Source organism: Myotis daubentonii, chromosome 11, assembly GCF_963259705.1.
Source record: "Myotis daubentonii chromosome 11, mMyoDau2.1, whole genome shotgun sequence".
Lineage (NCBI taxonomy): Eukaryota > Metazoa > Chordata > Mammalia > Chiroptera > Vespertilionidae > Myotis > Myotis daubentonii.
The window spans coordinates 63822257-63839112 of record NC_081850.1 but is presented as its reverse complement, the minus strand read 5'-3'; the positions used below and the strand labels follow the sequence as shown (position 1 = coordinate 63839112).

Sequence of the window (16856 nt, the reverse complement as noted above, 5' to 3'; positions counted from 1 at the left end):
GTCTGAAGGTGTGGGGTGGGTGGGGGCGAAGGGGCGGGATGGAGGGGATCAAAGGGGGAAAAGGGGGACATATGTAATACTTTCAACAATAAAGAATTATTTTTAAAAAGAAAGAAAAGTTAAGAGCACTAATAAAAACCATTATTGACTACTAGAGGCCCGGTGCACAAAAATTTGTGCACTCGGGCGGTCCCTCAGCCTGGCCTGTGTCCTCTTGCAGTCTGGGACCCCTCGGGGGATGTCCACCTGCTGGCTTAGGCCTGCTCCCCAGGTGATAGGGCCTAAGCTGCAGTCAGATATCCTTAGTGCTTCTGAGGAAGTGGGAGAGCTCCCGCCATCACCGCTGTGCTGGCAGCCGTCAGCCTGGCTTGTGGCTGAACAGAGCTCCCCCTGTGGGAGTGCACTGACCACCAGGGGGCAGCTCCTGCATTGAGCATCTGCGGTGGTCAGTGTGTGTCAGAGTGACCAGTCATTCCCAGTCATTTTGCTGTTAGGGTCAATTTGCGTATTACCCTTTTATTATATAGGATGCCTCAGGCAACTAGTTTTAAGTGAATTTCACTGTGTGAATAACTTCTTTCAGTGCTGCAATTTGGTGATTCAGACTAAGATGATGTGATCTTAGATCATCTAATTTAAGATGAAATAAATGATTCTACCTTTCTGGAAAAAAAAGAAAAAGAAAGAAAAGTGTTCCTAGGTGAAGTAACCGTAAATGCAAATGTCCTGAGACAGACCTGAACTTATTTGGTGTATGTGATTATAACCTAGTGAATGGGGGTAAGTGGGAAGGGATAAGATTGAAGAGTCTGTCAGGGGCCAGCTGTGTAGGGCATTATGGACTACAGTAAGGATTTCAAATAGGAAGCCTTTGTAGGATTTTAAACAGGAGAGTGATGTAATGTGAACTGACTTATGCTTTTGAAAGGTCAATCTGGCAGCTCTGTGCAAGCTGGACTTTAGGGAAGAAGCATGGAGGAAGAGGAATTGGTTAGGAGCCTGTTGCAATAGGCAGATAAAAGGTACTGCTCACTTGGCTAGAGCTGTAGCCATGGAGAAGTGGTTTCTACTGGCTGTTTCCAAGCACAGATGTTCTTCTGTAAGAGGCAGTGCTAGCATGCAAGCCACTGCAGCACGTGCTTTTCAGTGTACTGTTGCAGGATGAGACTCAGAGTCTGTAATAGGATTTGGAGCAGGTATGTGTATGATACTCAAGCTTAATGAGAAGGAGAGTACAAAATGCCAGAAGGCATTCTCCTGTGTATAGAAAGGCCAGCATTGTGACCAGGACAGTGTTAGGGTGCTGAAACTTGCACCCAGGAATATTAAAAGAGATACTGAGTGTACTGCTCTGCTTTGGAGATCTGTGTTAGTGCCTTTCTCTAAGAGATAAATGTTGCTATCAGCAGTGAGTGGTGGAAACACTAGTGTATATCACACAGTGAATCAAGTCATGAAACTTTAAATGTATGAAACATTTACTATCACTATGAAACACTTACTATGCCATTGGGTACTAAATTAAATGAAGTAAAATTGGTATTAGGAGATAAGTGACTTATTGTGGAGTTTCATTACTTTTTATATTTTCAATGTTCTGGAAAACAGATTTTATCATCAATCTAGGTTACTCTTTTAGAAAAAAACTTTAATCTCAAAAAATTACTCACACATATTTCCATTACAGTGACCATGTATAGGAATAGGCTTTTTAAAAATCTATGATCTATTACCTAACATAGCCTCTTTTAAGATATATAATTTAGAAGGATTTCCTAGCTAGCCAAGTCTTAACATGTGTAACTTAATAGCAGAAATCACAATATAACTAGAGAAATGAACTAAAGTTAGATCAGATTCTGGGGTACCAAGATGCTTCCCTGAAGAAATACACAATTTGGCAACAAAATAAACATTTGTTTAGGTATTTGAACACTTATTTCCCCGTTGGTCTCTACCCCAAGAGGCTAAGATAGGGAAGCCTGTTTCTGAGATCCTCATTTGAAGAGCGAGGTCAAGGAGAGGTTAACTTGGACACAGCACTGGTGCAGAACTGATTTACCTTGTTTTAGATCTGTGGGCTGTCTGATTTTTTTTTTTTTAATCAGTTTGCCAGCCAAATTGGAAATGCTTTCTGCTTTTTTCATCAACAATCTTGGGCTCTCTCTCTCGAGGTCTTCTCTGTCAAAAACACTTTTTCTCTTTACCATGGGTTTTTATGTTCCTTGGATAAGCGAAGAACAACTCATTAGGAAAAAGGCACTCTAGAAAAAGATGGTAATTGTGAGACCAGATGGTAAGCATTATTTAGCTGATGAGGGTGTGTAGATGTGCGGGAAGGTGTGGTAATACGATCTGGTTCTGCAGCCGTGACCTGTTGTTCCTCCCTGCTTTTTGCATCTACAGTCCGGCGCCTCTCCTTCCATCTTTGTGGGCACTGGGGCCCTCACAGAGTAATTGGACAGGTGTGTAAGACAGGAATGAAGCTTGCTCTAGGAAAGGCAACTTCTGCTATTTATTCCAACCCACAGATATTTTTTGAATATCCTTCTCCCCATGTTACTATTGGCAAATCATGCAGAATGTAACTACTCTTGTTCAGCACACTGACAGACAGTTTCCTGGGATTCCAGTTGCCATCAGCCTATCACAGTGTCTTTAAGGCATCTCCACTTGAAATTTTGCAGGTACCTCCAACTAAAGATAGATAAAAATGAGGTCATCATCTCTGTTCACCTCACCTCACCTCACCTCACCTCACCTCACCTCACCTCACCTCACCTCACCTCACCACACAAAACACCAACCTTTTCTGCTGTGTTTCCCTCTTCAGGGAAAGGTGGCACCATTCTTCCCTCACCCAAATGGATAATCTAGGAGTCATCCTAGACTCTCAAATCTTTCTTATCCATTTCATGCAGCCCATCTCCAAAATACTTTTCTAACCCTTCAATTCCTCTCTTTCCTCATTGTCACTGCCCTAGTTTCAGCTCCTCTGGAATTTGGAAACATCTGATGTTTTTGCCTTTATTTTTATCCAGATCATTTTATTTATCCAGTGTTGTATATTAAATGAGACTCTGACCAATGAGGCCAATGAAATTTAAGTCTCATAGGAGGATGGGTAGATGAAGATCATTATTTCTTATAAGCTCAACAGGCTATTACAGTGTGTGGCTAGGGGTGAGAATCAATGATGGACTAGAGAAATTTCAAATGTCTTAGCCATATACAAGGTCGTCATGACCTTGGAGATCTTATCTGTTGCCACTTCTGCTTCTGACTTTACAATAAGTAACCATAAACTACATGTACTTCCTCGTACTTTCATGCTGTTACATACCATTTCTTGGTTTTATGCCATTACTTGGTCTGTGGAGGACCCATTCATCAGAAATGTTCTGGAAATAAAGCACTATTTCTTTGGAGTACCAAATTATTTTATTTTCCATGTTGGTAGGTATGAGTTGACTCATGAGAACCTCCAAAATGACTTGGGGCTTCTGTACTTCTCTGTGTTTCCTCTCTTTTCCTTCTTATTATCCTCCTCACATCTAATTACAAGTCCTAGCAATACTATATAATAAAAGGCTAACATGCAAATCGACCAAACGGCGGAACGACTGGTTGCTATGATGTGCACTGACCACCAGGGGGCAGACCCTTAATACAGGAGCTGCCCCTTGGTGGTCAGTGCGCTCCCACAGGGGGTGCGCCACTCAGCCAGAAGCCCTGAGACAGGCTCACGGCACGAGCGCAGTGGCGGTGGTGGGAGCCCCTCCTGCCTCCCCTGCAGTGCTAAGGATGTCCAACTGCCGGCTTAGGCCGCTCAAATCTGGCAGTTGGACATCCCCTGAGGGCTTATGGACTGTGAGAGGGCGCAGGCCGAGCTGAGGGATCCCCTCCCCCCGAGTGCATGAATTTCATGTACTGGGCCTCTAGTCTCTTATAATTAGGATGGTGTTACATCAGAGCTTTTTTAAATGCCAGGTCTTCATGGTCCAGAACATGCTTCCATGTTCTGCCCTGGAGGAACTCTGCCCTGGTACTGTGCTATAACAGCCTTTACACATGATACCACCCACCATGTAGGTCATGTAGTCAGATAGATGTGCAGGGTATAAAAAGCTTTTATGTGTTTTATCTCAATTTGATCCTCATTATACCCTGTGGAGTAGACAGGGGCCTAGTAGTTTTCCTCTTTACAGATGTGGAGATGGTGATTCCTTTTATTTTTATCAAGCTGACTTATAGGTATATACTTGAGTCTCTACAGATTATATCTTGATAGGGTCCACAATGTACTATGACCAGATTAAATTATGATTAGCTACTTATTATTAAAGGGACTTGGGTGTAGCTTTTGTTTGTAGAAGCTTGTTGGTACATCTGTAACTTGAACAAACTTAATTCTTAATTTCCACTCACTATTGTTTAGAAGCCTAATTACCTTATAATTTTCCAGGCCCCATTTTCCACTTATGTAGTCCATCATCATCTTTTGGTCAGTTTTGTCCGTGGCACGTCTCTGAAACAGAAGGGAAAACTTGTATGAATGTTTTAAATGTTGATTTTTGAGGCCTGGACTTTGAGTCCCTTAAATTACTCAATCAAGTCTTGAAGATCCAAATGCAGTGTTGGGACTGTGTGGTTGGACCTAATCATAGTATTAAAAACATTTCTTTTCAGTGAGACGAAGGGAAGAGGACTTTGAGTTCCTCAATGAAGCGTCCACATATATTAGCTTCTGTATCAGGCCATAGTGTTTCCCACTTCCTATCTCCAATCTAGCAAGGCTCCTTGCATTTTCTTTTTTTTTTTGGGGGGGGGCGGGTCTAAAAGTTAGGTCCATCAGACTAGTTTATGGGACCATAGCTTTATTTAAAAAATCTTGCTCTTCTTGAATTTAAGAATTAGAAGACATTATAAACAACAAATGACTGTATTTGACTTCTCTCACTTTTGAACAAAGTCACACAGTTTGAGCAAGTCCACGAGAATAAGGAGTCCTCTTCTACTGCCTGGAAGGAGCAAAAGATCATTTTATTCAAAATAAATCTATTGAGATCCATGTTGCTGGTATCTCATCGAGCTCTGAATTTGAGTTCAATCAGAGCTTTGATGAAGGAAAGGGGAAAGAAATCTTGAAAGAATGCTCTTCCATTCATGAAGAGTTTGCATGTTTTCAGTTTCCAAGTAAATGGAATAATGGCACCATGCTTTTCCATCCAGGCATTTTCCACCCCGAGAATAATGCCCTTCCTGGTTTCTCAATGAATAATGCATTATTTCTGAAACTCCAGAGGCATTCCTTTCATTTTCCTTTATGTTTAGCTTTCTAAGTGATTTTCAAGCAAGGAAATTCAAGGACTTGGACTAAATGCTTTATTAACATTTTTACTTGAAGTTCAAATAGCTTCTTGGCTATTATCTCCTGATGTTTGAAATATTTTTTTCTCTCTCTAAGGAAAGCCTAAGGTATTGTATTTATGAGAAAGTGAAATACCTTGGACAGTCTTCAAAGTGAATGGCAGTTTAAAATCAATACACATTTGTGTTTTAAAACAAAGAGCTTTCTGGGGGTACTCTTCGCCTTTATTTTCATTTCTCTGTTGAAAAGATTCAAAAAGGAAAGCTCACATCCAAAAAAACTCGGCTGTTTGGAGACTAAATCTTGTTTGTTTACATTTTGTGAAGCTCATTCCTTGAGGCTGGTCCAAATCCCCGACCCTGGTCAAAGTCTGCATCCACCTAGGCCCGTGGTCGGCAAACTGCAGCTGGCGAGCCACATGCGGCTCTTTGGCCCCTTGAGTGTGGCTCTTCCTAAGCCTTAGGAGTACCCTAATTAAGTTAATAACAATGTACCTACCTATATAGTTTAAGTTTAAAAAATTTGGCTCTCAAAAGAAATTTCAATCATTGTACTGTTGATTTTTGGCTCTGTTGACTAATGAGTTTGCCGACCACTGAGCCAGTACCATTTAAATCAAAAGATTCAAAAGCTCATCTGGGATCATCTCTATTTGCTGTCTACACATTATATGGCCTGATGCATATGGGGTGATATGTAATGGGACACGACAGTACCCACTGGTTCTATTGGCTCATGTTCTCCTAGCTAAGAATCCTAGATCATCCTGGGGTAACACAGTGGTAGATTTTAATACTGTTTCACTGCCTTTATTTTTCCTGAGAGCCAAATGAGTGATTTCAGGAACTAAAAAACCTGGAATTAATAATATAATCTATATTTCCATTCTTCCTTTTATTGTAAAATCTTAATGACTCAGAATAGTTGGGGAAGAAAGAAAACATCATTGATCTAAATTTGTAAGACGTCTAAAGCCTAACATTTGGTTTAAAATATTTAATTTGATTAATTTCAAGAAGTGGGAGTGCAACCATATTTTCTGGAGTGTGGACTCTGGATCCAGCCTCTAAAAGCAGAAACTCTGGTATCTATTTCCTGTCTGCCACTTTCTAATACCATGGCCTTGAGCAAGTTACTTATTTTTTGGTCTCAGTTTTTTCATCTGCATGATGGGAGAATAACTGCTATCTCCTATGGCTATTGTGCAGATTAAATAAGGTAATATTTATAAAGCATATGGAAAAGCACCATTTAAGTGGCTGTTGAATAAAAATAAAATCAAACAGCCCTAGCCTGTTTGGCTCAGTAGGTAGAGCGTCAGCCTGTGGACCAAAGGGTCCCGAGTTTGATTCCCATCAAGGGCACATACCTCAGTTGGAGGCTCCTCCCCGGCCTGGACTCTAAGTCGGGGTTTGTGCAGGAGGCAACCAATCAATGTGTTTCTCTCACATCCATATTTCTCTCTGTCTTTCCCTCTCTCTTCCCCTCTCCCTAAAAATCAATGGAAAATATCAATGGTGCGGATTAACCACAAGAAAAAAACAAATAAACATCTTCTGGTTGTTGGAAGTGGCTATATCCAAAGAGGCTCAGGCTACTGAGCAGATACTAACAATGGTATTGTTAAAATATACTGAGTGATTGTTTTCTTAGCACCCATTTACTCTTACAACAAACGACAAACTTAATGAGGAAAATATAACCATTTATTTTTTTCAGATGAGAAAACTGAGGTATGAAAAGTAATTTGCCTAAGTTTACCCAGTTTATAAAACAACAAAACAAGGATATGAGCCCAATCAACCTGAATTCAGAAACTGTGCCTTAACTAAATATTGAAGAACATTTGTCATAGTGTTTATCTTTTGCCTGAAAACAATCTTATGCTATTAAAATCCATACCTCTATAAGCATCAAAGTGTGTATCCTGAATGAAGTTTTTCATGTCTCAGTTGTTTAGCAACTCTATGTTTTGTTCAAAGTAATCATCATCCATGTCTCATAAATACTCAATCTTAGTAAGGTCTGAATTAATGAGGTTTTATTAAAGTGATTATTTTATCATCATTAAATTCTTTTCTGATTATTTCACAATATGAACATTTTATTTCAAATGGTGATCTGGTGGTTTTGAATATCAGTATTTTTATATTGAACGGGAATTATTTCACCTTATGGTTGCTGGCTTCATAATTATATTTGTCCTCTCTTTTTTAAATCCTCCCCACCCCTCTCCCTGTCCTTGTAGGTGCCTTTATCATCTGCTGGACCCCTGGACTGGTCTTGTTACTTCTCGATGTGTGCTGTCCACAGTGTGACGTTCTGGCCTATGAGAAATTCTTCCTCCTGCTTGCTGAGTTCAACTCTGCCATGAACCCCATCATCTACTCCTACCGCGACAAGGAGATGAGCGCCACCTTCAGACAGATCCTCTGCTGCCAGCGCAGTGAGAACACCAGCGGCCCCACGGAAGGCTCCGACCGCTCAGCTTCCTCCCTCAACCACACCATCCTGGCTGGAGTTCACAGCAATGACCACTCTGTGGTTTAGAAAGGAAATGAAGAGGAGAAGCCAGCATCATCTATTGAGGGATGAAGAGCCTCCCCCCTACCCAAATGCCAGGGCAAGGTGTAGGGTGTGTGAGAGAGAGAGAGAGAGAGAGAGAGGGGAAAAACAAACTCATGTACTTAAACACTAACCAACGGCAGTATTTGTTCCTAGACCCAACAAGACTTGATATATGTTGAAAATTAGCTTATGTGACAACCCTCATCTGGATCCCCATTCCTTTTGACAGTAGACAGTGGAGCTCTTATAATGGAATTCGTAAATAGACTCTGGAGTGTTTCTTTAGAGAGACGACACTAACTAGACTCCAAAAGATTTTGTGTGGTTTGGTGCAAGTCAGAATAAATGCTGACTAATGGAATCCACAACTTCATTTACACGCAGGCTTTCCTTTTTTATTTTTAAAGGATACATTTCATTTAATAAACATGTTTATGCCTATCAGTATGCTTGTGATGGATAAGACTATAGACTTTTTAAACTACCGTAACTTCATTTTTTTTCCACATGTAGGAAAACTGTAAATTAGACTTATTTTTTTTAGAAAGCATGCATGTAATATATGTATGCAGTATGTCTTACTTAAAAAGATAAAAGGGTATTAATTCTAAATCTTCTAGGAAATAGGAGAACCTAGATGTCAAAGCCAGTATTTGTTTAGGTTATGAAACAAACAATGCTCTAATCACATTACCTTTTTATTAAAGTGTTGTAACACATATTAAAAAAAAATGGGTTGTAAGTTTGTTACTGAAATAATATGTACTCTAAAAATGTCCTAGAAGATGAAACTCAGTAATATTGTTCCCACATATTTATAATACCCAAGTACATTCTAATTATTAGTACATCAGAAGGATTTTTGAATAGCCTGTGTTTTTCTGTATTATGAAATAATACATAGTCATTATAGGAAACTTGAAAAATGCAGAAAATGCATAAAACAGAAAAAATAATTACTGATAATAAGTATCACAATCCAGAAGTAACCACCATTAACAGCTTTCCCCCCTGTGTATGCCTATATGTATATTATATAACTTTTATATAATTGGAATCATACTGTAAACAATTTTATAGTCATTTTTTTTCCACTACAGAATTGCCACATTTCCTATGGCATTAAAAATTTTACAAAAACATAATTTTTATGGCTATATAATATTCCATTTAATGGATGCAACTCAGTTTATTTAACCATTCCCATATTGTTGACTACTTAGGTTATTTCTAATTTTCATTATTATAAATGATGTTGCAAAAAATTTGTGTACATAAGACTTTTTTCATATAATTGATTATTTACTTAGGATATGTTCCCATGAAGGATTTTTTTTTTTTAAAAAATGTGAATTGTCTTTTTATGCTCATACCTTTTATAAAAAGGGATTTCCTGCTTTGCACCTCATGGGTGACAATTGTGAGGAAAGCCAGTTAAATTACCTTTTTACAAAGGAAGTTCAGTGGTTAGTTTAGGGTGACTTTTTTTTATATAGTAGGATGGACTAGAAACAGTCAACTGTCACAAATACCCAGGATACCCTAATTCATATGTCTAGCAACTCCAAATTTTATTTGAGGCACCAATTATTCAGCTCTCGGTAGCCACAACTGTAATGTAGCGTTCAAGACAAGGCGAAGAAGTCAAACGTGCCAAGTGAATGAAGGATCTTCCTATTAAATATCTTGGGACCCTTCTGTAGCAAATTGGTTGAGTGTCCGCATGTGACTGGGTACTGTGTGTTCTCTGGGAATCACCCCAGAGGGACTGCTGCCATGTTAGGTGATGCCTGTTTAATCTCACCTGTTTGTTGTAATAAGGAACCAATAAAGTCACCGTCATGAAGCAGGTGTGGGGAAGTCGGGAGTATGTTTAAGAGAAAGATGTCCAGAAGACGGTTGTCTAGGAGAAGGAAGTCAGTGCATGGTCACCATTTGAGCAGAGGGCTGGCATGTAAAGTGCCCAAAGTGAAAAGAATAACGGGGAACCAGTTAGCAGAAAGGTGCTTGCACGTACTTTATACAATACACAGAGCGTTTTATATTGGAAGTGAAATAAATGAACTTGGACTTTCACTCATGCGCATGTATTCTGAAGGAGCTATGGACTATTTGAAATTGAGAACGTACTAATTGGACCTTAATAAATCATTCTCTATCAGTGTTTGCTGTTCTGGTCAGTGCTATTTCTACTGTCCAAGTCTGCGGGTTGCATCGCACGGTGCCTTTCTGCTTGTGACCCCCTTCATTTCCCAGCCGCAGGGCTCCTGAATTCTGAGGGGAAGCCACCACCATATGCTTCCCCAGCTCAGAACTGCTTTTTTCAACCTGAGGAGTAAGTCTTTCCCGTGTCCGAGAGATGGTGGTTTATGTTGCATCAAAGGAGGGATAACATCTTAGGACGATGCAACTGCACTCTGATTTTATCAGGCCTTTATGATGGCTTACGGAAAACTCTCCCACGAGTTTACAAAGTCACAGTGGTCTTTATGCTTATAGATTTAGTAACTAACAAGATAAAAATGATAGGTATCTTCCAGTTACTTGTTAATGATATTCTTTCAACACATTGCTAAGAGGTTAGAGAAAGATAAAATGTTTATTCAAATGAATGTCTCAGTGAGTACTTGGAAGCGAATTCTGTACCTTTAAATTCAGGTGGATGTCAGGTTTTTAGAAATCAAGTATCTTAGCCCTCTTCTTCCCAAATTAGCCACCGCTCACAGATAGTCATCCCCTCTTATCCACAGTTTCGCTCTCCATGGTTTCCATTCCCTGTGGTCAACCACGGTCTGAAAATATGAAATGGAAAAATCCAGAAATAATACCGAAGTTTTACAATTGCACGCTGTTCTGAGTAGCGGGACGAAATCTCGCGAGACCTGCTTCCTCTCGCGAGACCCGCTTCTTCTCGCGAGGACGTGCATCCTCCCTGTGTTGGGCGAGGAGGTGCGCTCTGCTCCTGGTCACTCACTCAGCGGCCATCTTGGGTATCACAGGGACGGCCGCAGTTTTGTGGTAACGGTGTTCGCGCCCCCCTTATTTTCCTTTTTAATGGCCCTCAAGCACAAGAGTAGCGATACTGTGGATATGCCGAAGGGAAGCCGTCATGTGCTTCAAGTGAAAAGGTGAAAGCTTTCGACTTAATAAGGTAAGAAAAAGGTGGTATGCTGAGGTTACGAAGATCTACCCTAAGGACGATATACGATATTTTGAGAGAGAGAGAGAGAGAGACCACATTCACGTAACTTTTATTACAGTATATTGTTAGAACTGCTCTGTTTTATTATTAGTTGTCAATCTCTTACTGTGCCTAATGTATAAAGTAAACTTCATCACGGGCAGGCCTGTGAAAGGAAACATGGTGCATGCAGGGTTCGGTGCCTTCTGTGGCTTCAGGCACCCCCGGGGGGACTTGGCGCGCATTTCCAAGCATAAGAGAGGATTACTGTATTACCTTTTTCTGTCTAGCGAGACCATAATTTCTAGGTGCACTTAACATTACATGATTAGTGAGTCTTATCGGTTTCCCCTTCTCTCTCTTATTTATTTATTATTGTTTAAAATATTACATATGTCTCCTTTTTTCCCCGATTGACCCCTCCCCGGCCACTCCCACCCCCCAGGACAAACCCCACCTCCCCCCAGTGTTCATGTCCATTGGTTATGCTAATATGTATATACATTTAAAATTTTAAAAAATATCTTTATTGATTTTGGGGGGGAGCCCACAACCAGGGCATATGCCCTGATGGGGAATTGAACCGTGACCTAGTTGCTAGATTGATGCTCAACCACTGAGCCACCCAGCCAGGCTATACATGTAAAATGTTAACTTTGGTAGAGAATACCAAAATACATTCCAAAAATATTGTACCAGTTTATAGAAACATGATGTATGACAGCATCTTTTATCTATATCTTCACCATAACTGGATGCTATTACTCTTTGAAGTTCCTTTAGTTAAAAGAGAGTTTGGATGCAAAATCCAAAAATACTTTGGAGATTAAGCACTTCTAAGTAACATATGGGTTAAAAGAAGAAATCTCAAGAGGAATTTAAAAATATTGTTAACTAAATAAAGGTGAATATATAACTTACCAAGATTTTTGGGATGCAGTGAAAGAAGTGATTACAGGAAAATTTATACCAGTAGATGTACATATTAAAAAGAAGAACTAAACTCAATAATCTAAGCTTTTACCTTATGAAACTAGAAAAAGAAAAGCAATGAAAACTGAAGTAAGCAAAAATCAATAAAATTGAAAAACAAACAATATCAATAGAGAAGATTAATGAAAACTAAAGCTGGTTCTTTGAAAAGATCAATAAAATTGATGAGCCTCTAACCAGACCAAGAAAAAAAGGGCACAAGTTACTAATATCAAAAATGAAAAGATATCACTGTAGATCTCATGGACATTAAAGGATAATGGAGGCATACTATAAACAACCCTATGCTCACAAATTTGATAACCTAAGTGAAATGGACCAGTTACTTGAAAGACAATCTGCCAAAACTCACTCAAGAAGAAACAGACAATTTGAATAGGTGTATAACTATTAAAAAATATTTTAATCCTCAACAGAGGATATTTTTCCATTGATTTTTAGAGAGATTGGAAGAGAGGGAAAGACAGAAATATCGATGTGAGAGAAACATAGATTGGTTGCCTCCTACACAAGGCCCAACCAGGGCCCGGGCCAAGGAGGAGCCTGCAACCTAGGTACATGCCCTTGACTGGAATGGAACCTGGGACCCTTTGGTCCGCCCTTGACCAGAACCAAACCCAGGACCTTTGGTCTGCAGGCTGACGCTCTATCCACTGAGCCAAACTGGCAAGAGATATTAAAGAAATTGAATCAATGATCAATAATCTTACAGAGCCTCTGGCTCAGATTTTTTCACTGGTGAATTCTACTTAAGGAAGAACTTATGTAATTTCTCTACAATCTTTTAGAAAGTAGAAACAGATACTCATTCTATGAGAACAGCATTACCCTAATACTAAAACCATACAAAGCCATTATAAGAAAAGAAAACTAAAGGCCAATATTTTTCATGAACATAGAAAAATCTTCAGTAAAATATTAGCAAATTGAATCTAACCATGTATAGAAAGAATTGCATACCACGACCCAGTAGAATTTATTTCAGGTATGAAAGGTTTGTTAAACATGAAAAAAACCCAAAACCACAATTAGTGTAATCCATCATATCAACAGGTCCCCCTCAAAAAGAAAAATCACACATATCAATAGATGCCGAAAAGCATTTAAGAAAATCCAGAACCCATTAATGATAAATAACCCTCAGTAAACTAGAAATAGAGGGGTTTTCCTCTACTTAATAAAGAATATCTACAAAAATGCTGCTCTAACATCATACTTAATGTTGAGGAACTTAAGTATCTCACTAAGATCAGGTACAAGGTAAAGATGTGTCCTTTCACCACTCCTTTTCAACATCATACTGAAAATTATGGTTAATGTACTAAGATAAGAAAAGGAAATAAAAGGTGTATAGATTAGGAAAAAAGAAATAAAACTATCTTTGTTCACAGGTGTCATGCTTGTTTATGTAGAAAATCAGAACAAACAGCAAGTGGAACTAATAAGTTGTTATTGCAAGGTTGTATGATACAAGATTATTGTGCAAAATCGGTCATTTTCTCATATGTCAGCAATGAACAGGTAGAATTTGAAATTAAAAGCACAGTATCATTTATAGTAGCACCAAAGAAAATTAAGTTCTTCAATATAAATCTAACAAAACATTTACAAGATTTAATGAGGAAAACTATAAAACTCTGATGAAAGAAATCAAAGAACTAAATAAGTGGAGAAATAGTCCACGTTTGTGTATAGTAGTTACTCAATATCATCATGATGTCAGTTTTTCCCAAATTGGTCTATAGATTCAATGCAATCCTAGCCCAGATTCCAGCACAGTATTTTGTACATATTGACAAACTGATTCTAAAGTGAATCTGAAGAGGCAAAAGACCCAGAATAGCCAACACAATATTGAAGGAGAACAAAGTTGGACTCTCCCACTTCAAGATCTCTATATATAAAAGGTTAAGTGACCGACCGTCCATCCGACTGTCTGGTACATATGACGCACACTGGCAATTTAAAAATAAACGTTGACTTGTGCATGCGCAATACATATAAAGCTCTCGCCAGTGCCAATCGCACGCACGTGTTTCCATCTGTCATTGTCTATTGTGACTTTGGTTGTCTTTGTTGACATTCTGAAGCTGAAAGAAAGCGATTGTTGATAGAATATGTCTGAAGACCAACTATTGGCACAGTGTACCTCTGAAGTTGAGAGAAGCCAGCGTCTTCGACAGAATGTATCTGAAGACCAACTATTGGCACAACTATTGCACAATTAATTTCCTTTCAATGTGCATGAATCCGTGCACCGGGCCACTAGTTTACTATAAAACTACAGTTATCAAGACAGTCTGCTATTGGTGAAAGACTAGACAAATAGTTAAAATGGAACAGAATCAGAACTTAGAAATAGACCCAAGCAAACATAATCAACTGATCTTTGACAAAGGAACAAAGGCAATACAATGGAACAAAGATAGTCTTTTCAACAAATGGTTCTGAAACAACTGAATATCCACATGGAAAAACATGAATCTAGGCACAGATCTTACAGCCTTCACAAAAATTAACTCAAAATGAGGCCTACATGTAAATGCAAAGCTACAAAACTCCTAGAAGTTAACTTAAGAGAAAATCTTGATGACCTTGGGGTTGGCAATGACTTTTTAGCTAAAACAGATCCAGTGATACACTTGATTCATTAAAATTTAAAACATATGCTCTGTGAAACATATGTTCAGAAAAGACAAGCAAGAGACTGGGAGAAAATATTACCAAAATACATATCTGATAAAGGCCTATTATCCAAAATAGACAAAGAACTCTTAAAACATAACAGTAAACAATGCCATTTAAAAAATGAGCAAAGACCTGAACTGGCACCTCACCAAAGGAGATATATAGATGTCAAATTCTCTTTATTAAGCTTTTGTATATGTTTATTTTTCTTTGTTCTAAGTTGCCATTTTGAAATTACTTTTCTAGTTTCTCTGACATTATACATTTAGAAGTGTTTTTCAAAAACATTTTAACCTTTATCAATAAAAAATAATGTTCCCCCTTTTCCAGTTTTACTTCCTTCCTACCCTTTTTCATATATTAAAAAATCTGCATATTTATTTTCATATCCTTTCCCCCCAAAAAAATGCCGTTTCTCTTGGAAGGATCTTTGCTAACATATGCCAACAAGTCCTTAGATAACTCTATTTTGTTGGTTATCTAGCTTGTTAGTTTTCTTTACACCACATCTTCCTCTTTCTTTACCTCTCTATGCTGGATCATTTTTCTTTTGGCTTCCATGAATGTTTTTTCTTCCAGAAAGCATACTTTGTATGTGTGAAAATATATTTCATTTTTCCTCTCACATGAACATTTTTTGGCTGAGTTTATAATTCTTGGGTAATCTCTTTCTTAAGGAATTTTTTAATGTTGCTCAATTGTCTCTAGCATTGAATGTTTTGGGAATGATAAATGATGTCAGTCTGATACATTATTATAGTGCAGGATTTAATCTTTATTTTGGAATTCAGAAAACAGGAGTTTCTATCTTAGTATCTATCTTTTTTCAAAATGTCTCTTGTAGACTTGAGAAGAATATTCTCTAATGGTTAGAAGTAAAATTTTATATGTTTTTATTACATAGAATATATAGATTATGTTATAAAATTTTTGCTCGTTTGTTTTGTTCTGTTTTTCCTGTCAACAACTCAGGAAGACAAATTGAAACTACTTTGATGGTGCATTTGCCATTTTTTCTTTGGGGATCTATGAATTTCTACTTTTTGTGTTCTGAGGCTATTAGAATTGTTCATGCTGGCCACGTGGGGTGGGACTCCGGGACTCAGGGTGGTCCCATGGCACGAGGGAGGGTGGGGAGGGCCCAGGTCTCACGCGATTTCACATGACAGGTCACTAGTATATTAATAATTACTATTTTGGAATTCTTCTTGTTCTTTGAATGTGACATCATCCAGGAGCCAGGTCCACTTGTGTTCAAGATTCATAAGGATCACAGTTTCTGTTCTTGCTGCCATATCCCCACTGCTGCTTATTCTTAACCAGAGTTCAGAATTCTGGCTTTTTCCTAAAATGGCTCTTCGAGCCTCAACTCATGAACATCTGACTCTGACTGCTCTGCTTCCATCACAGGAAGAGGTTAACCTGACCTTTGACTCCTCATTTTATCAACTCGGCCCATCTCTAAACTCTTCTTGACAAACCCAGTCCCTAATCCCCTCTTCCGACATTCCACTCCCAGGGTTCCTGTTCAAATAGTTGTCAGCTCTGCAGAGCAAGAAGTGTGCTCCTGTTCCATTGTTTTGTGAAGCTCTGTGTTCCCTTGCACTAGTTCTCAAACAGAATCTTTTCTGAATAGCACTCCTGACATTTGATTATTCCTATAGGAATGTCATACTAATCTCTTTGGTATTACAGTGGGGCCTTTACTTACGAGTGTCCTGACTTACCAGTGTCCCGACTGACAAGTTTTTTGAGATACCAGCTGTCTCTCACGGATTTTTTGCATTGAGTTGATAGAGTAATTTGAGTTAACGAACTCCTTAATGAGCTCGGCCTTGGAACGAATTAAACTCGTAAATCAAGGCCCCACGGTGTAAACTAGTGGCTCCATCAACAGATCATTTCTAATCTGTTATTTGGAAAAGATTTCTATTAGCATATAGATTGTATTCATTGCATGCCATCATGTGTGTGTGTGTGTGATATCCTATGGAAGAAATTGATTTTTTTTTTTTTGGCATTTCTTGCTTCCTCTCCCCACCCCATTGTACAGTA

The 16856-nt window shown here is 38.7% G+C and overlaps 1 protein-coding gene across 4 annotated transcripts in view; it reads left to right on the top strand.

Annotated features, from left to right (window-relative positions):
* The window catches only part of LPAR1 (lysophosphatidic acid receptor 1), a 118935-nt gene extending 108832 nt beyond the window's left edge, over positions 1–10103 (top strand). For all 4 annotated transcript variants that reach the window (XM_059657626.1, XM_059657627.1, XM_059657625.1 and 1 more), the window contains exon 4: positions 7620–10103. In XM_059657626.1, the coding sequence (XP_059513609.1) occupies positions 7620–7921 (302 nt within the window). In that variant the 3' untranslated portion in view covers positions 7922–10103. The remainder of the gene's footprint in view (positions 1–7619) is intronic.
* The last annotated feature ends 6753 nt before the right edge of the window (positions 10104–16856 follow it).